The 20,576-nt window shown below is 44.0% G+C and overlaps 1 protein-coding gene across 1 annotated transcript in view; it reads left to right on the forward strand.

Moving 5' to 3' along the window:
• The window catches only part of ST8SIA6 (ST8 alpha-N-acetyl-neuraminide alpha-2,8-sialyltransferase 6), a 48,031-nt gene that overhangs the window by 21,586 nt on the left and 5,869 nt on the right, over positions 1–20,576 (forward strand). Inside the window, exons 4-8 of the mRNA XM_077303037.1 lie at positions 6,893–6,979; positions 15,129–15,273; positions 15,964–16,073; positions 17,048–17,140; positions 19,329–19,803. Coding sequence (XP_077159152.1) covers positions 6,893–6,979; positions 15,129–15,273; positions 15,964–16,073; positions 17,048–17,140; positions 19,329–19,797 — 904 coding nt within the window. The 3' untranslated portion in view covers positions 19,798–19,803. The remainder of the gene's footprint in view (positions 1–6,892; positions 6,980–15,128; positions 15,274–15,963; positions 16,074–17,047; positions 17,141–19,328; positions 19,804–20,576) is intronic.

The raw sequence follows: 20,576 nt of genomic DNA on the forward strand, positions 1-20,576 counted from the left end.
AATGCAGACTTCTAATCTGGCTAGCTGGGTTTGACTCGCCGCTCCCGCACAAGCAACCAGCTGGGTGACCTTGGGCTCACCACATCTTTGATAAAGCTGTTCTGATAGGGCTCTCTCAGCCTCACCTACCTCTTGTTCTTCTTCAAAGCTGTTCTGACCGAGCAGTAATATCAGGGCTCTCTCAGCCTCCCATAACTCACAGGGTGTCTGTGGTGGGGAGAGGAAAGGGAAGGCGAATGTAAGCCGCTTTGAGACTCCTTTGGGTAGGGAAAAGCAGCATATAAGAACCAACTCTTCTTCTTTTTCATCTTCTTCTTGCGATGACCTTAGGGCAGATTTTCTTTCATCCTTCTTCACAGGGGTGTTGGTAAGGGGAAAACGGAGGAGGAAAGCAACATTAAGTATGATTCTACTAAAGTTTAGGAAGGAAAAGGGATCTTCAGAGTTGATCACAAGCAGACACCAAGGGAGGGCTGCCAAGTCTTCTGTATTAGATGGGCTAGAAGGATCTTTGCAACTGGTCCGTTGGCCCAATAATGACCTACACTTTAGAGGTGAGTTAGGAACTTCACATCCCCTGTCTTCATGGAGAAGTGAACGCAGATGAAGTATCTTTGTGTTTATGTTTCTGACTAAGCGGACTCCTTTTTTGTCCTGTCAATACTGATTTCCTTATCAGGGTATCTGCTTCACAGGTTAAAATGAAAAAAAAAAAACCAAACATCTTCCCCAAAGAGCTTCTTTGTGCTTTAATCTTCAGGATTATAAACGCACTGTGATTTCTAATCTGTGCACAAATGCATTGCTCCTTCATGGGACTGTGGAGCAAGCGCTGAGGAGTGGCTTGATGTTCTTTGAAGCCCACGGCCTCTGTGGCTTTCTAATATGTTGCCAGTCCAATGACATCCCTTCCAGAATGTGATGGTTGTTCTCGTTTTCTGATCTTCACTGAGCATATGTCCTTAGGCAGAAGTTAGCTTTGAGAAGCTTGCCGGGATTTTCCCTAGACAACAAAATGGCCCCGGGTCACTTTTTGCTTTCCGTTCTCTCTGCTTTCTACTCTCCCCTTAATTTATAGATTTTCCCCTGCAGGCCTCAGGCCTCTAAGCAACATTATTTCGTGGCATATAATGATATTCAGCACCAAAGAACTGAACTGGCAAGCTGTTTTCCCCACAGCCTCCTATTTTTCTCTCTCTGCTTGACTGCACTGTATTCTGACATTAATATTATTACCATACGTTTCATGTATGCGCTTGCTTCGGAAAAGCAGCGCGGTTGAAACGTTTGGCTTTTTCAATCTCCTCCATGAAATGCGTATCTCAGCAATGGTGTGTCAAGGTTGAATGCCATGACACATTTATTTTGAGAACAAGTCATCTTATGCTATTTGCATATTTAAAGACTTGGTCCTGGGGCAATTTGTGACAGAAGAACAATGTACTAAAGAGGAAGCCTCAAAAAGATCAAAGGGCCTTGAGAAAAATGATGCTGTCCTGTTGTTTTGGAACGCTGAAAGTCTCCCTGAAGAGAAGTTTGAAGAGGACATTAGATCTTGCCTTTCAAGGATTCGAGGACCCCCCCCTTTTTTTTTAAATCAGTAAGCAAAGGAAGGATAAAAGCAGCCCCCCAGTTCTTGCAAGACTTCTTAAATTCTGGCAGGCTCGCCGCATGATCTCTTCAGCTATTATTTCACAAAGAATTCACAGATCCCTGGGAATCTCCGCTGTCTTTTTGAAATAAAGGAAGTTGGAACCAGATTCCAGCTCTTCTGCTGAGGGCCTGCTTGGAGGAGATTCTGGAAGTTACATTCCCAGAGTTGGGGTGTATTGTTTTGTTTTTCTCTTTTAACTAGCCAGTATGTGGGATCCTAGATTGGAACCATGTTGTGGTATAGGGTTGCCAGGGCCTAGAGATCTCCCAGGATTACAACTGATCATCAGACTATAGAGATAAAATTTCTGCTTTGGAGGGTGGTCTCTATGGTGATTATGGCTCACTGAAGCCCCTCCCCTCCCCAAACTCCACCCTCCCTAGTTCCTATCTACAAATCTCCAGGAATTTTCCAAACTGGGGAAAGTATTTAGCGGCCCCTAAGTTAAGGTGACCAGATTGTCCCACTTTTGGAGGGACATCTGGGGGTACCTGACAAATTGTACTTATCTTGAAATATAGATGGATGGATGGATGGATGGATGGATGGATGAATGGATAGATGGATAGATGGATGGATAGATGGATAGATGGATAGATAGATTACAATACTATTTTTGTGTTCTATGTGTTCTATGAAACTTTTTGTTGCATCATATAGACAAATTTTTAAATCAAGAACCCCCCCCCCCGGTCAATGGTGTCCCGCTTTACCAATGTTAAAATCTGGTCACCTTACCCTAAGTGCCCCAAGGTAGAGTTTTGCTTCCTCCTCTGCTGAACCTAATGCAACCTGGCAGTGCCTCCAGGGGCTTCTTTGGACCCAGTGAGCAACAGCTTGAGTCAGGGAGACGACAACAATGTTCCAGTCGTCCTTTGGGCCCAAGGACAGGGAGGATCCGTCAGATGTGCTCTGCTAGTGAAGGGGATTACCTGAGGCAGCTGGAGTTTCCCTGCTGACACAAGAGGTTTGCATCAGGGGGGAACTCCTCCTGTTACTTCAGGAAATCCCCTTCACTAGGAGAGCACAGGATGTTGCTAACTGGGTCCAAAGCAACCCCTGGTATCAGGGCAAGGCTCTGTCAAGTCTCCAGGCCCAGCAGTGAGAGCCAGGCAAGCAGCTAGAAGTCCTGCAGGAAGCATGGTCAAGGAAGCTGAAGGAGATAACTGGAAAACAAACACACACAAGCCAAGTCTGTTCAGGACAAGAAGAAGGCCAGTCATGGAAACAGGATCCAGGAAGTTCAGGAGAAGGTTCAAGAAGAAAGACACCAGTACAATGGGTTTTTGACTCTCACCTCTCTTACGTCCCCCCTCTGCTGCCTCAATCTTCTGAGTGGATTCTGCAAAGCAGCTCAGAGACCAGTTCTGCCTTGTGCAGCCAGTGTGGTGCTCCTGTGCCTTTCCTGTGCTCCTGTAAGGCGAAGTGCTGCTTCATGTTCATTGCTCTTTGGGCTCAGGAGATGAGGGTAGAGATCCAGCTGCTGCTGGAACTTCTGCTACAGGGCGGGCAGACAGAGGCTGGGTGCAGGTGCTTGTACCTGGTTGTGGCTCAGGTTCTGGGCTGGGTTCCCTAGGCCAGTGGTCCCCAACCTCAGGTCCGGGGACCGGGACCGGTCCGTAGATTACTTGGTACCGGGCCGCGGCTCCTCCTCGTCCTCCTCCTTGGCTGCTGCCTCAGGGGCTGCCCTGCCAGTCTGCCACCAGCTCACCTTTGGTGCTCTCCAGCATCCGCCATGGCTGGGGCTCCCCCTCAGCGTAGCACTGCGCAGCTGCTGCTGGCAGTGCCTCCCAGTGGGTGGCGGGAAGTCGGGGGCGCCAGCGGGAAAGCAATCAGAGCAGGGGCTCAGGCAGCAGCGGCCCTCGGCAAAAGAGTACTCCCCCCCCCTCCAGGCCTCAGTACAATTGTCAAGCGTTGACCGGTCCCGGTGATAAAAAGGTTGGGGACCACTGCCCTAGGCAGTTCAGGTGCTTTTGAATCTGAGTCTGTTGGCAGGGGCTGAAGCTCAGGGGATGATCCTGGCAAGACTCTCAGATCTGCCTCTTTCTCACAGTCAGACAGGGTTGCAGCTGGTTGGGGCTCCATAGGCTCTTTCTTGCAGATGGCCACATCCACTCATGGAATGGTCTGTCGAATCCAACTCAATGCACCTAAGCTAAAAGAAATGAACATGGCCGTATCAGTTTGTCTCTTCTTTATTTGTTGCTTTATGTTTTTGAAGACAGGAGTCAAATTATTAAAGAATCTTTAAATTAGACATGGAAGCACAGGGAAGATGTGTACACAATATTTTAAATTATATAAGATGCACAGATGGGAATTAATCCTGATAACAAGCATGTATGATATTTGTCTTTTCATTCCAAAGCGAAATGAAGTCTCTCCAAAGGACTTTTAATCAAAGGGGGATAAAATTCAGTTGTGGGCATCTCTGTGGCTCCCTGCATGCGAATGTGATGTTGTGCTAAAATGCCTTTTGTTTCTGCCGAGGAAGGTTCATTTAAATATATATACATTGAACAGCCTTGAAGTGAAGCTGCCGCAAGACTCTAAGAAAAAAATGAATGAAAATTCAAGGCGATGCTGTTCTGTATCTTGCTTTGCAAAAATTCTCTTTCAAAACATCATGAATGTTTCAAGACCTGGTTGGACAATGCAACCAGTGCAAATGCAACCAGTGAAAATGAAGAAAGAGATCTACAGGTGATGACCTTTATTCCTTTCTCCAGAGGACTCCCTTTCTGCGATAAAGAGGAATGGCCGGCCTGCTGAGCAGTAAATGCTTCTAGTTGGAAGGGTTTTCATTCATTGCCCATTCCCCCCCCAGCCTGCTGGAGTTGACAGCTACTGAGGGTGGAGCTCTGACTCAGTGGTGAACCATCTGCTTGGAATGTAGAAAGCCCCAAATTCAATCTCTAGTCTCTTCGGCTTGGAAGAAATTGGACAGGAGGCAATTGTTAATATCAAAAATGAATGGTTAATATTGGAAATTAGATGTCTCGGTGTAAAAGCTGGGGAATGAAGGAGGCAGACAGGAAGAAAGGGGATTAATTTGAACTGTGGTGCTGGAGGAGAGTTTTATGGAGGCTGTGAACAGTCAAAAAGACCCCCAAAGTGGGTTCTAGATCAGATCAAGCCTGAATTCTCTCTAGAAGCTGAAATAGCCCAACGGAGGCTATTGTACTTTGTTCACGTTATAAGAAGAGGAAAAGCTGGTGGTAGCACAAAAAGAGGAAGACCCAACGTGATTTGGATGGAATCTATTATATAGGAAGTCACATGCCTCAGTTTGTATTTCTTTTGAAGGGGCTCATGTGAGGGGAAAGAGCTTTCATTTCAGCCCAACTGCCTGAAGATGAGCTGTACTTCCATGGGCTCTTCAGATCCTACCTGAAGTCTGGCATCCCAAAACCTCAGTGGGGTACAATACTACAGAGTTACCCCACCAAAGCAGCCATTTTTGCCTGGGGAATTGATCTTTATAGTCTGGAAATGAGCAGTAATTCCAGGAGATCTTTAGGCCCCACCTGGAGGTTGGCTGTCCCTGGTCTGGAAATATTCCTTGAGGTTTGGAAATAGGGCCTCAAAAATGTACAATGCCTCTACAGCAGGGGTAGTCAACCTGTGGTCCTCCAGATGTTCATGGACTACAATTCCCATGAGAATTGTAGTCAGTGAACATCTGGAGGACCACAGGTTGACTACCCCTGCTCTACAGCCACCTAACCAGCCTCATGGCACCCCCTGGCCTATTTCAGGTCAGTTAAATTGCTGAGAGGGCGTAAGGTTACTAGATTGGTGTAGGTTCATGTTCTGGAATTCCACAGTACTGAGGTGTGCATAAACCTGACATGGGTCAAGATTGCTGTGCACAGAGAGACCTTCTCTTAGGGTTGCGAGCTTCCAAGTGAGGCACTAAACCCACACCAAGCCACGAGCTAGCGTCCGTTGCATTACAGAATGCAACGGGCTTACTACTGCTGTGCTCCTCTGTCTTTCCCAAATCATGAATCAGGAAGGAGGAAAGGTCTCAAAATGCAATATGATTTATTGGCCCAAGAAATCATACAGGTCACAATCTCTCTTCACCAAGGGATCAGAAAGAATGTGCACAGACTGTTATCCGTTACATACATTTGTACCAAACCAAACAAAGAACTACATTTCATTGTGGCATTTCTTTGTTAAAAATCTGTTTATCTAATAAACCATCCCTTTTCCCAGTGATATTCCCTGGTGCCTTGGAGCTAGTATTTCATAGAATCTTAGAGTTGGAAGGGGCCATACAAGCCATCTAGTCCAACCCCGTGCTCAACACAGGATCAGCCCACAAACTGATTATTTATGCAAACATGTGAACGAATATGCTTGAAAGAAAGGAGTGTGGGGTGATGGGCTCTCTCAAGAGCTAACTAAACTGAGACAGTCTCCCTGAATCTTCTGCTTTCAGAGACCACTTTCACCAGAACATTTCCTGTTAACATTTGTTTAATTCAGTTCCTTTATTTTTCAAACCTCTTCACTATTTGTGTGTCCATCATTCTAGCCAACATATAGGAGAAATGAAGAAGGATGGTAAAACACAACAGTTTTGTGATGTGGTTGTTTGTGTGTGGCAGAGCTTTCCAGCCAGTCACAAGAATGGTTGTCAACCTGCACTATTAAGTTCTTAGTTGAAATCCATCTGGCAGCATGAGAGCTGCTTTGCTGTATCCATCTAGGCCCGCTGTCTGTTTTCAAGATTGACAGCTTAGGAGTCTTTGGAGACTTTCAAGCAAGGAGTGATGGATAGTAGAAGGGACAATTCCCATTCCCTGTTGTTTGCCCAGCACTTTGTAATTAGATTTGCCAGATTGTACCATCTATGAATACAGGGGTTTTATTTAGCAATCCGAGCTGAAAAGGATTTGATCTAGGCTGTGCTCTATTCGGGCTCAGAGAAGAACATCAAATATCTAATCATGTTTATCTCACAGATATCTGGCTGGTGGGGAGGGGGCAAAACCCTGTCTTTTCTACAGAAAGCCTTAGGTTCAATCCCAGTTAAAAGCACTGGTGATGTGAATGGCTCTACCAGTCAGAGGAGACAGTGCTGACCTTATTACACAGCTTGCCTGTCGCAGTATAAGGCAGGCTCATGTGTTCCTGCATCCCAATCTCCATTTCCTTGGGGCAACAAAACCTGCCCTGCAGGTCGCAAAATGTACATGCAACATGCTTTTGTTTTGATCCTTTTAGGTATGCAGAAGACTATTATTTGCAGGTGGTGGGGAAACTACAGAACTGCACATGGAACAAGAGGCCACAAGAATATGCCAAGTTCAAGTAAGTTTGTTTTCTTAACTCCATAAAACAATCTTCAGGAGAGCCATGCAAAAGATATACAGAGCTAATAATTATCATTTTGGGAGGCAAATAAAATCTGCAGTAAGAAACATTCTGCTGTTTGTGTGTCTGACTGCTGTGGGGACACAATGCTAGAGTGTGAAACCTAAAGACATTTGCTCTGTTTGGCTGTATTTGACTGCACAGATGGGACAAACATGTTATATTCAGGCCTCCTGATAGGCACATTGGTTGTTCTTCTGAAAGCAGCAATCTATATGCATTCCAGTTTTAGACCACACGATTAATCTGGAGTCTGGAACATGTGTATTGAGGTGTCCCTTATGTGTTGTCCCGCTCTAAAGAAACATTGATCTCACGTATTAGGATAACAGGTAGCATATTTGTTCCATGCATGTATTCAGAGTACCAGGGATTTAATCTTAGAAAAGGGCTACTCTAAGTCATATTCGTAGCAACTGGAGTCTCATTTTAACTTAACTAGAGGGGGTGGGGGGCAATGGACTGGCAAAAGCTTGCCCTGGCCCTGTTTCTGCAGGCTTTCACCGCAAGCTTCCTTTGCTGAAGAAGAACAAACTGGTAGCCAACCCAGAGTACAGGTACGGTTCTGTTCACAAATAATCTGAAACTATTTCTATGTTGTCACTTCCCGTGCTGTGGGTGTGGCCTGGTGATGTCACATCCAGTTGGAGTTCTAGTGACATGTGATTTCCAGCAGTATGGCAGGAAGGTATGTCCTGTTGATATCACTTCCAGAGTTTCTCGAAACCAGAAGAATATTTCAGGGGTTTTCAACAATAAAAAGGTTGAAAAGGGCTGCTGTAGACCAACAAGCTTACCCACACAATCTTTGTCATAATATCTTGTTTTCCTTAAATGTTTGCCCCATATAAAGTTAGTGATCTAACCTAGATGTTGCTGTGTGATACGGATGCCAGCATCCAGGTGGGACCTGGGGATCCCCCAGAATTGCAGCTCAAAGATGAGTTTCCCCAGAGAAAAAGCTTTGGAGGGTGAACTCTATGGTATTGTGCCACAATGAAGTCCCTGTCATCCCCAGGCTCCACCCCCAAATTTCCAGGAATTTTCCAGCCTCTAGCTGGCAACCCTGTTGTGTGAGGTGTAAGAAATTTGAGTCTGGCACATGAAGAAATAATGATAATATGCATTGGTCATGGTCCAGCCAATATTCTGCAGTTTAAAATCTAATTGATTCTCTCTCTGTGTGTGAGAGATTGAGCAAGGCTGAGACTGAGAGAGAGAGAGAGAAAGAGGGAAGTTAAAAGAGAAGCTGCGGTACATTTTCACGGACTTGATTCTGCAAGCATTGTTATCCTTGCAGAAGTTCTCAGGAGTCTAATTTAGGCTTTTGGAGACACACATGGCCGTAATTTCAATCCCTTTGACACAATTTGGCCTCAGAAATTCTCCTGTTCGATCGAAGCCCTCCGTTGACGTCGGAAGTCCCTGGAAATGTTTCTGCTGAGTACTGTGGTCTTTAGATCACATCTCTGTGCTCACTAATGCAGATGTGTGACAATGAAGAACAGAGCCAATATTAAACAAAACCAGATACAAAGCTTTAAGACGTTTTCCATCATAACTTCCATGTGACAGGAATGACATCTTCCTTGAAGAAGATTTTTAATTGCTGCTTCGTTTCCCCCTAGACAACCAACAGTTCTAAAAATCTGCCTTTCTGTCTCTAGATTCTGTGACATGAAAACAGTCTAAGCATTAGACAGAACTGCATGGAAAAAACAAGACTTTCCCCAAATCCAGGGTTTTGGGTTTGGCCAGGAACTGGAATGAGGGAACTGGTTTTAGTTCTGCATGCACCACCAATGGTTTCCTGATAGCTCATTGGAATTTTTTTTTTAATCACAAGTACAGGTTTTTATGAAATCCTTCTGCCAGTTCCTCTTTTTACACTTTTCAGAAACAAGATCCCAAAATTTGACAGGCATCCTGTTCGTATCATAGGTTGTCAAGAGTTATGGATCTTTTCTTTTTTTAATCCTGCCTTTTCTTGCTAGATTGGCTTCTCCTCCATATTTTCAGCAAGAGGGCACATTATGTATTGATGTGCATGTTCTCATGCATCAGTCCATGTAGACTTGATGGGAATTCCCAGAGATTCAGGGTGGATCCTGGGGGTGGCTGGTTTGGAGGAATGGAAGGACTTCAGTAGGGTTTAATGCCAGAGAGTCCACCCCCCAGGGGAACTGATCTATGCAGCCTGAGGATCAGTTGTAATTCTAGGATCTCTGTGGCCCTCCAGATGTCCATGGACTACAATTCCCATGAGCCCCTGCCAGCATTTGCTGCAGTTTGACTACCCCTGCTCTAAGCTCTACCTGGAGACTGCTCTAAGCCCTACCTCCAAACCTTTCACAGAGGCAAAGCAAGCAAGTCCCAGGAAATGTTTCTTGAGCTGTGTAAGTGTATGGGTGGGAGAAGCTGATGATGAAAGGACACATACAGAAGCAGCTATATCGTAGGACACCACTGAGAGCCTGCCGAGTTCTACCTGCTGGGCATAATTGAAAGGGTGAGTAAGTAAAAAAAAATTGACTGGCATTAAAAAGGTGTTGTGTTGCTCAGATAATGACAAGACACAAAAGCCGAGTGCTGGCAATATTGAATTCCTCTAACTTAGTAAAACACTTTCTCTTAAGCTAGTAGACCTACCCCCAAAGCAGCCTCTTTTTGTGTGCTGGTGGTATACCACTGGCATTTCATCAAGCTGCATGAGGATGTGCACAACAGTGTAGGGTTTGCATTCAAGGAAGGGTTGGCAGTTCCCTCACTGGAGGCAGAGTCCCCTGCTACCAGGTCTGACCCCTGCCATCGATCGGCTGGTTAGCTGGAGGACTCCCCAGGAGGAAGAGAGAGGAAGGCCCAGGCAATATTACCAGTGATATGGCAACATCATTTGTGGCATGCAAAGGAACTGACCTCATCACACAAGCAGTCTGGGTGATGCTCTGGTATTTGGGTAAAAACACTCTGGTAGAAGCAATTTCGACCACAGAGGTTTTGCTCAAATATCAGAGTGCTGCTGTGATAGCTTGACAACATTGCAGCATGATGACATCACTTCCTGTGTACACTGGAAATGATATCTCCACCGCACCTGGGCCTTCCTCTGTCTCTCCTGGTAAGTCCCCCATCTCCTCCCTCCAGTCACCTCATTTCAGCCACAGCCCCCCACCACCACAAAGCCCACCAAGGCCATAAGGGAGAAGAGATAGAATTACATCTAATATTTCTTTCACAATGGATCTGAGAGGTGACATGGAAAATAGTAATTAAGTTCATCAGTATCTACAAAAAAAGGTAATATGTGTAGAAAGTAAACAATCAAAGCTCCTGGCTCCTTCCATTCCTAGCTAGGGGTTACGTGCTCAACATCCATCACCAGCGAAGGCTTACTGACAATTCATTTAAAGCTAAAAGTTTGAAATAGGGGAAACGTCACTCACAGGCTGGAGTCACAAATCAATTCCCTTTGCCTGCTCAGTGAACCATATAGACATACTAATTACCTGATAGGTTAGCACTGAAATAAAATAAGGGACTTAAGACAGCTTCATGTAGGGATGTGTGTAAGCAAAATGGGCAGGCAATATTGGAATGCCCCATCTTTTCCTGCCACAGAGGCCGATGCTAGAGACACAATGAACAATTTCAGCCAGCTTTTGATTTTAGTGGCTATGCCTGACAGGTCTTATTCAAAGGTGTCCTTGGAGTCCCCTAAACATCACCTGAATACGTTTTTCCTTCTCTTTCATCCATCTTTGTCTGTTCTCTTTCTAGCCTTGTGGAGCTTCCTTCTTCAGAAGCTTCCTTCATGTTTTTTTCTTGTCAACTAGCCATAGCTGTGAACATTAGGAGGCACCTGACAGCAACATCGCTGGCTTTGCTGCTTCCCCCCTCCGTAGCCGTGCCTAGAATTTACAAGTTCTCTGTTCAGTGCATTGAAGCCAGAGCTCTTTGCTTCGGAGAAGAGTGGGTTATAAATGCAAAACTCAATAAATCATAATGGAGAACATAAAAGATGGCAAGTCCCGTTGCTCTTTCATAGCTACACTGAAGATGGAGAAGGGAGTCTTGGAGAAGGAGAACTTCTAGTCCATCTAGTCCAACCCCCTGCTCGACGCAGGATCAGCCCAAAGCATCCTAAAGCATCCAAGAAAAGTGTGTATCCAAACTTTGCTTGAAGACTGCCAGTGAAGGGGAGCTCACCACCTCCTTAGGCAGCCTATTCCACTGCTGAACTACTCTGACTGTGAAACATTTTTTCCTGATATCTAGCCTATATCATTGTACTTGTAGTTTAAACCCATTACTGCGCGTCCTTTCCTCTGCAGCCAACGAAAACAACATCCTGCCCTCCTCCAAGTGACAACCTTTCAAATACTTAAAGAGGGCTATCATGTCCCCTCTCAACCTTCTTTTTTCCAGACTGAACATTCCCAAGTCCCTCAACCTATCTTCATAGGGGTCCCTTGGCCCCAGATCATCCTTGTCGCTCTCCTCTGTACCCTTTCAATTTTAATAAATAATGTCTGTGGGGGACAGAAGATAGGATATTAGAGTTGGCAGGGAAGACCCAAATCCAAGTTCCTGCTTGTTTTAGATGATCAGGTCACAGGAAAACGTGTGCACTGATGCTTTGGAAGTGAAGAAAACATATTTATTTTGACATGAGTTCACTGATCTCCCAGGAAAGAAAATGTTCAAAATACTGTTCCCTTATCTCTGGTTTTTTTATTGGCGATCTGTATTAATATAATATTTGCTTGGCTGCTCTATACTACATTAGCTGAACCATGACGTTAATTAGAAGCTATTCTGTTCTTATTAGTTGAGAATTTTTTCCCCTTTATGCCGGACTATTTCTAGTTATATTGAAGTAATCGCTTTCATGTTGCAAGCAATAAAAAGAAATTGTGTACCGTCTCTGCTAATGAAAGTTATCCATCACAAATTGCATTTCCTCTGATTAGTTCTTTGTAGAAGTCAAGATCTTATGCTGGATAGCAGGACAGCCCTCGACTAGAATCAAGCACTGTAGAATTTTTTTTTAATGGAAACATCATCAAAGGAAGGGTGAAAGGCAGGGGTCTTGTTCATTACAAATTGGTAATGTAATAGGTTGACTTTTGTGGTCTGCTGTTCTGGGATAATTGTGGTTTTTCTGGACCATATTCTTCATCCAGTAGATTCTTGCTGCCAGATGCTGCTTTTAGGTTTGATATCAAAGAAGGTGGGTTGTGGATGGGAATATTGGGGGGGGGGGTCACAATGTTGGGTGCGGTGATATGTCACTTCCATCAGAAACCCAGAATTGATATACGGCAGATCTAGAAGTTGCCAGAAGTGTTGGCGATACCCTGAGCAACCCTATGCCACTTCGGGACTTTCAATGGAAGTGATACAGCACAGTATGCAATCGCTTCTCGGCCTTTTGGCTAAGATCAAGTACAGTATGCAATGCTGCTGGTTCTTAATTGATTTTTACTGCTACCAGTGGAAGCAGCAATGGGCAACAGAAGTTGGTAGGTGGGGGATTTTCCAGTCCCACCGGGGGAGGGACTGGAAAATCCCCATGAAGAAGAAGATAGATCATGATAAAGGCTGGTTTCCATTATGGCTTAACAAGGTATTATAAGCAGGGTGGTGGTTCACCATGGAAAAATCAAGCAAAGACAGACTTACTTCATCCCTCTTGTGAAGACTGGGGATTCCTGGCAGTCTTCTTGAAATTTATTTATTATTTATTTATATTTATAGTCTTAGGGCAGTGTACAATAAAGCAACTTTGAACAATTTAATTTCGATTAATATAATATATGTCTCCTTATGCCCCCTGCAGGGCATTGCGCTCTGCGGGTATGAATTTGTTGAGGAACACTCAGCTTGAAGAAGGCATTTAAAAGGACTCTGACCCCTTTAAATGCTTTTGGACTTCACTCCCACCACAGAAACAGTTTGGAAAAGACATTTAAATGTAATGGGACTGCATGTCCTTTAAAGTTTATATGCCCTTTCCCCCTCCATTGGAAACAGTGGAGGATGGTGACACCTTCTTTGGGGACTCATAGAATTGGACCACCTAGTCCAATCTTTTTCAAATGTGGGTGTTTTTTTGAGGAAAGACACCAGCAGCTATGTTTCAAATTTGGTGTTTCTACCTCAAAAATCCCCCCCTAGAGCCCCAGGTAATCCCAGATCAATACTCCATTATAACTTATGAGGATGAGGATAATTGACTATAATGGTCCCCAGAGGCTACAACAGAGCCAAAAAAATAATGATTCCTAAATATTTACTGCATCCAAATACTGGTATTGGGTGATTGAGTACACCCAAACCTAAAAAAAAATATCAGGGTTGGGTTTTTTTTTGCACACGTCTAGTAGTAAAGGACACGGGGGAAAAACCAGATTTATCTAGTACTTTTTGCAGGCATGTGGACTTTCCTGCCAAAATAATCTATCATATGCTAATTTTCTGTCTCCTCTCCTCTTTGGATGTTGGACAATCTCAGACTACCCACAGTTCCCAGGTGAACTTGGCAGTGCTCATCTACATGAGTCCTCTGGATTTAGGCTGCATGTTCTGCAATTTTCTGCTGCTATGCTAAAGAACTTCTAGCAAACATTACTACTTAAAACATAGGCAGGCCCCATTATGTATCAAATATCTCCAATAATTAGGTGTCCACAACCAGCAAAAATGGAATGAGGAATTTATTGCTCCTTAAAGCCATCTAAAATGTAGATTTCTTATGGCTGAGTATAACAGCTATCATTAAATTAGCTTGTTAAATATTATGAGCTATATGCTACAATTTCCATAAATGCTGAAAATAGCTTTAAAATCAGGGACATCATGGGTGATGAAGACATCTGTGTCCGTGCGGCATCTCTGCACACCGGACTCCTTAATTCTTTTAAAAATCTATTCTTTGTAACGACATATTTATAAACATGTGACCTCGTTTTTGTATCCTTGCTGTGCATTAAAGTGTCAGGAAAGAACTGCTCTTGCTTACTTTCAGTGGCATGTAGTGACATCAAAGTAGAGAGCGTGTGTCAGGAAAACAGGGAGTGATGACCCAGTCTCCAGCATTTCAGAGATGAAAACAGAGACTTACCTACAATTAGGCCTGTCAAATGCCTTGTTACGGCGGGTGAACTTCCACTTATCATGGAGTTGGAAGGGGCCATACAGGCCATCTCGACCAACCCCCTGCTCAGTGCCTAAAGCATGCCTGACAAGTATTCGTCCTGCCACAGTTGAAGACTGACAGTAAGAGGGAACCCACCACCTCTCAAGGTAGCAGAACTACTTCTGCCTCCCCTCTACACACACGCCACTGCTCAAACGAGTGGGGAAGAAATTGGGGACGGGTATGTGATGATATTAGTTCTGACTAAAATCTGGAAGGGGTGTCACTGGCAGGGGCTCATGGGAATTGTAGTCCATTGACATCTGGAGGACCATAGGTTGACTACCCCTGCCTTAGACTACTGGCAACTAACACTACCAAAATATTACCATCCTCCAAAGGCGAAGCTAATGACAAAATAAGAAAACTTATTTGCCATCTGCAAGAACCAGAAAACAAACTGTCTAGTTCATAGGGACAGTTGAGACATAAGAGATAAAGGGTTTCAAACAGCACATCTGTTAAGAAAACACCCCCACACCGTAGCTTAATGTGGCAGCACAAAACTAGTCTTTTACAAAGCAATATTTCCCTTCCCCCAAGGTTCTATGCCAGAATGGGCTGCCCATGTTCAGTCCTTGACTCTTTGTGCATGGTGGATGTTGGTAGGGCTGTCATGGATTTCCCAGACTAATCTTTGGCTTGCAAAGTTGGAAGACCCTCTGCAACTCTATGCCTTTCAAAACACCACCATCTCTAGCAGGCTCTGAGTTAGGTGGAAGTATGATGGTGTTTTTTTTTAAGCCAGTTAATGAATGAAGAACAAGCCTGAGAAAAGATTCACAAGACTGCCTTGTTATTACAAACATTATTAAGGAGCTGGCTTTATTTCCCATTCTCTTGGCCACCTTGGCAGCATTCATTACACCGAATCTCATTATTTTGCAGGTCGGAGCTTGCCTCGTGCTGCGATGCGGCTCACAACTTTATCACTTCACAAAACAACACCCCACTGGGAAGCAACATGAGTTACGAGGTGGACAATAAAAAAACCATCCACATCACCGAGGAAATATTCAGGATGCTGCCTGAAGTACGGAGAGCTCCTTTGATACTTTCTGTGGTCAGAGAGATGTAATTGTGGAAGATTTATTATTATTTATTGTTAAATTTATATCTTGCTACTCTCAAAAGTGGCTCTTGTGGGTTTTTCGGATGACGTGACCATGGTCTGATAATTTTAGTCTCTGACATTTCACCAGTAGCTGTGGCTGTCTGGCGTCTTCAGACGTGGACATGGCAAGATGGAATCTCTCTTGTCTTCTCTTGAAAACCCTATCAGAGTCTCCATAAGTCAGCTGCAACTTGAGGCAAAGTAAAAATAAGAATCCTGCTTAATCTAGTATGTCAAGTTAGGCACAGTAATGTGCTTCAGGCTGTACATCTGAGTTATGGCTCTAAGTGCCTTCCTGGGGAGAGCCGTCACTAACTACAGTCCATAGTACTAAGCCCGGATAAATCAAAGTTTGACAAGGCAAACATCCTTGCGAAGTTAGATTCAGGTGTGTAGCCGTGTTGGAGTCCCGTGGCACCTTTAGGACCAACAAAGATTCAATATATAATATTCATCTCTGACCACGTGTACCTGCACACAAAAGCTTATACCTTGAATAAAACTTCATCGGTCTTAAAGGTGCCACGGGATTCTAAAGGTATCCTTGTGAAGTGTTCCCATTGTTGGATTAGTACAAGCCTAGGAGCCATGCGTGATTTTTGTTTTCAGTCCCAGCCTCTGGAGCAGCCCTTCAAGAACTGTGCAGTGGTTGGAAATGGAGGGATTCTGAAGAACTCCAACTGCGGAGCAGAAATTGACCAATCTGACTTTGTTTTCAGGTGAGAAATTATAAGCCACAAGGTAGTTTAAATTAGACATACAAGCCCGGATATCAGAAATACCAGTAAGTACTTAGCTGTCTATGTTTATAAGTGGGAAGCTCACACATATAAAGGTATATGTTCTTGCATCCTTCTATTCCTTCCCCCCTCCAAATCTGCCTGAATCCATTAACTGAAGTACAAGATAGATGCTATATGTAGCTTGCTGTAGATTTTGGGTTTTGCTTGATGAACTGCCAAATTCTTTCACTTGCAAAACCAAATGTAAGCAGGGATCCACCACCCTCTACATCCGTTGATGTTAAATTCTACCTAGCTTCGTTCCCACCACTTCCCTTTGCATGGGAAATGGAACTTTTTTTGGACATCTCCTTGAGCTACCTGAAATTGCTGGGATAGGTCATCCAAGGATTTAGGATGAAGTGTCATCAGTATGTAGATGACACCCAGCTCTGTTTCTTCCTTACATCAAAACCCAGAGGAAATCCTAAATCAGTGTATGGTGATAGTGATGGCCAAATGATGGCTCATGCACTGAAGTTCAATCCCAATAAGATTAAGATGGTGTCAGTCAGTGACCCACATCTGAGGCTCAGCACTTCTGCCACCTAGTTTGGTGAGTGGTGACTAGAGATGGATCCTTCTCCGTGATGGAAACTTCATGATAGAATACTGATAGCCAAGTAGCAATTTTATGTCCTGCTTGGCTCTGTCGTGCTTTCCATTCTGCAATACCCCCCTCCAAATTGTTGATTTTCTCACTATTTAACAAGTGTTATATTTCATTGCTTTAATGTGTTGATTTTGTCAGTCCTTGTTGCTACTGTCCATTATCTGTTTTTTCTCTCTCTCTCTCTTTTTTTGCATTTTTCATTGTATGACTAATTTTATATTACTGCTTGACAATGATTGGGAAGTTTTAATGATGGACTATTTACAGTCGCTCTTCAACAGCTCTTGTGAAATTCCAGGTGTAATCTTCCCCCCACCATGGGAAGCAACAGGCAAGATGTTGGCACTAAAACGAATCTTGTGACCATCAACCCGAGCATTATATCCCAGAAGTGAGTATAACGGCAAGTTTGTTTGCAGATCATGTTTGCTGGCTTGACTCTCCATTTTAGAAACTGGCTGGTTGGGGTGTCTCAGCACTGGCCAATGCATTCCAATGGCTTCATTAGCGGTCCCTAGCTCCCTCTTAATGCAAATTAAATCTCCTTAAGCTATTCATCCTTTCGGAAACAGCAGACTCTGCTGTGAAATAAGGAGAGCTGGCCTCTTTCCCTCCCTGCTCCAGCAAACTCTTAAGCATCAGGCAAAGGCAGCGTTCCTCGAATCGTAACCACTGCTTAAATATTGTCTGCGGGGCTGAATTCCAGACCTCTGACATCTCTCAAATGTTATTCAAAGGTTTTGCTTCATTGCAAACCTAATTTCAAGGTTCTTTCACACAACAGCACTGTCTCCAGAGCTAGTTTAACACCTTGTGCGTTTAGCAGACACATATCAAACAAGCACCGGGGGGGGGACGGGGGAATCATTTCTTTTTGGGAGGAAAAGCACCTTGTTGTTGCTTTATAAACAGATTATTGAATCCATTCTGCTGTGGGATTGTTCAATTTATGCCTAGTTGTGCTCCAGTTTTATCCCTGTGATAAAAGGATGAACCCTATCAATCCACTGAGAAAGGTTTACTCATTCATTTATTAAAATGTTTATATCCTACCTTTCATTTTGGCTTAAGTTTGAGGTCTTTTTTCAGGCTAAAGAGGCCTTCTTCCACTTACGCGGCTCTTCCATTAGAGGAAAAGCTGCTACTTAAGTTGGAGGAAAGTTATTCAGGAGATGGATTCATCTACCTCGCTGTTTTACTGAATCAGTAGGATAGTCTTTCTGTCATATTTACATTTTAAAATATATTGGCATTGTTAGCTTTTCAAAGAATTAGTCTTAACTTATGATTCATTCAGACTTTTTACCTATGCCATCTTCTTTCCCCACCCCCAAGCATGCTGATAACTTGAAGGGATGACCCAAAACAGTGTCTCCTTGTTAATGGAGAGTTCACATATACTTATGGAAGTAATAGAGCCTGAGCCATGTGAACTAGGAAAAATCTCAACCTGCATATTGTTTGATTTTTTTCAGTAGTTCTTTTGAACCTTTCCCCCCAAATTTAATTTGCTCCCAACCAGCTATCTATCCTGTTATCAAGAACATAAAATGAGCCCTGCTGGATCAGTCCAATGGTCCATTCTAGTCCAGCATCCTATTTTAGATAGGGACTGACCAATTACCCTGGAAAGCCAACAAACAGTATAGAGAGGCCAAGATGTTACTCTGATGTTGCCACCTAACACTGGTATTCAGAAGTTTACTGCCTCTTGATATGGAAGTTCCTTTTAGTCACCATGGATAATAGCAAGTGATGGATGTCTTCTCCATATATCTATCTGATCCCCTTTGAAAGCCAGATGTGCACATGGCCATCGCTGTCCACTGGCAGTGAGTTCCACAATATAATTACTCACTGAGGAAAGAAGTACCTATTGACAACTTCTTCCAGTAGCAGCACTGTGGGAAATAGTTAAGCCAACCCCCTTTGTGTTGCAGTGCTTTTTTGAATGATCCTATTCTCCTGCAGTTGCTGCTGACCAGTTTTTAAAATGCAATGAGATTCATTGATGAGCCTTCCAGAATATCATCTGGTTTGATCCTCATAGAACTGAGCATTAGACACCATTTGAATTCTCCTTGTGTTTCTTAACCAGGGATTCCCAACCAGGGGTCCATGGACCCTTGGGGGTTCGTGGGAGCTTCAGAGGGGGTCGATGGCCCTTTCCCTCCTTCCTTTAAGGACTTGGCCACAAGCTAGGGCACTGGTTGCCTCCTCCCAGAGGGCTTGGTGGTTAGGCTGTGGGTGTAAAAATCAAAGGGTGGGTCATGGTCTGGGTAGTCTGGGCTGCCTCCTCAGCTCTTGCTATTCTTTCAAGCCAACATGAGGCAGAGCAACCACTGTAAGTAGTAAAGGTTGGGGGCGGGAGTGAAAGAAGGGTGAACGGTGCCAGGGGTGATGTCTGCTGACATGTCACTTCCAGGGGGCATGGCAGGGAGGAGTGGCCAGCTACATCATTTCTGGGGGGGGGGGGGGCTGTAAGCCTGAACATTTATTTCAGGGGCTCCTCCACAGTCAAAAGGTTGAAAAAGGCTAAACCAATTGAAAAAAACTCATTCAGTTTTGCATGTTTACAGATATAACAAACTGAATGAAAAGAAAGCCACCTTCCTGGAAAATATCGCAAGCTACGGAGACGCTTTCCTTTTGTTACCAGCTTTTTCCTTCAGGAGCAACACTGCTGCTTCTTTCAAAGTCCATCACACTCTGAAGGAGTTTGGCGCAAAACAGAAGGCCATCTTTTTCTATCCCCGATACCTCAGAAATCTCGCCCAGTTCTGGAGGACTAAGGGAGTCAAAGCCTATCGGCTATCTTCTGGCTTTATGATCACCAGTGCAGCTCTGGAACTGTGTGAGAATGTAAAGCTTTTTGGCTTCTGGCCTTTCTCCAAAAATGTAGCAGGTACTCCAATCAGCCACCACTACTATGATAACCAACTACCCAAACCTGGTTTCCATGCAATGCCCAAAGAGTATAACCAGATTCTCCAGCTGCATGGAAGGGGTATCCTCAAGCTGCAGTTTGGCAAATGTCTACCTGACTAGCCCAAGGTAGGTCTCTTTACAGAACATTTTATTTAATTTTCTATATCGAAAATATTTATATCCTGCACTTCCATATGCACACAAACACAAGTGCACGTTCATGAGGTATTGTGATAGGAATAAACCATTTTTAAACTGTACCTCACACCTCAAAATTTGTACACACTGCTTCTCCAGTTTGTAGGAGGTGAATTCTCTCAGTCTGTTTGGCATTTTTCTGCAATATTGGGAGTTCTCCCAGGTTTGTAGAAACACCTCCTGTCAAGGAGAGCTGACATGAACCCTGTGGGTCCCAAACCTAGTGCGCACAAGAAAAACAATGTAGCGTAACTATCTAACATATATGAAGTCTGCATTAAATGGCACAATCGTACAGTCCCAGAGTAAAAGGCCACAGCTCTAGTGCTTTCTGTATTGCAATCCCATCATATCACAGTTAAGGCCTTTAGTGCCTCAGAAACCGAACCAGTTTCCTTCTCAAGGTTATTATCCCAGTTATAGTTTTCTGGCCCAGAAGCATTAGGTGATGGTGACAATCTAATCAGGACATGTTTTTGCTAGAACCCTCTAAAAAATTACCTCATCACTCCTGGCTCTTCTACCCCCATCCTGTGGATTTCTCATGATGAACCAATTATTCTATTCCTTATTTTGTCTTTGAAGATGCTAAGCCCCATGTGGGCAGGGAGGCCCAATTAGTAACACCTGCAAGATGGAATGTTACTATACAAATTAACACTTGGGAAGAATCAGAGGTGCTTTTCCTCACACCTCCCTTT

Source organism: Paroedura picta, chromosome 11 (genome assembly GCF_049243985.1).
Source record: "Paroedura picta isolate Pp20150507F chromosome 11, Ppicta_v3.0, whole genome shotgun sequence".
NCBI lineage: Eukaryota > Metazoa > Chordata > Lepidosauria > Squamata > Gekkonidae > Paroedura > Paroedura picta.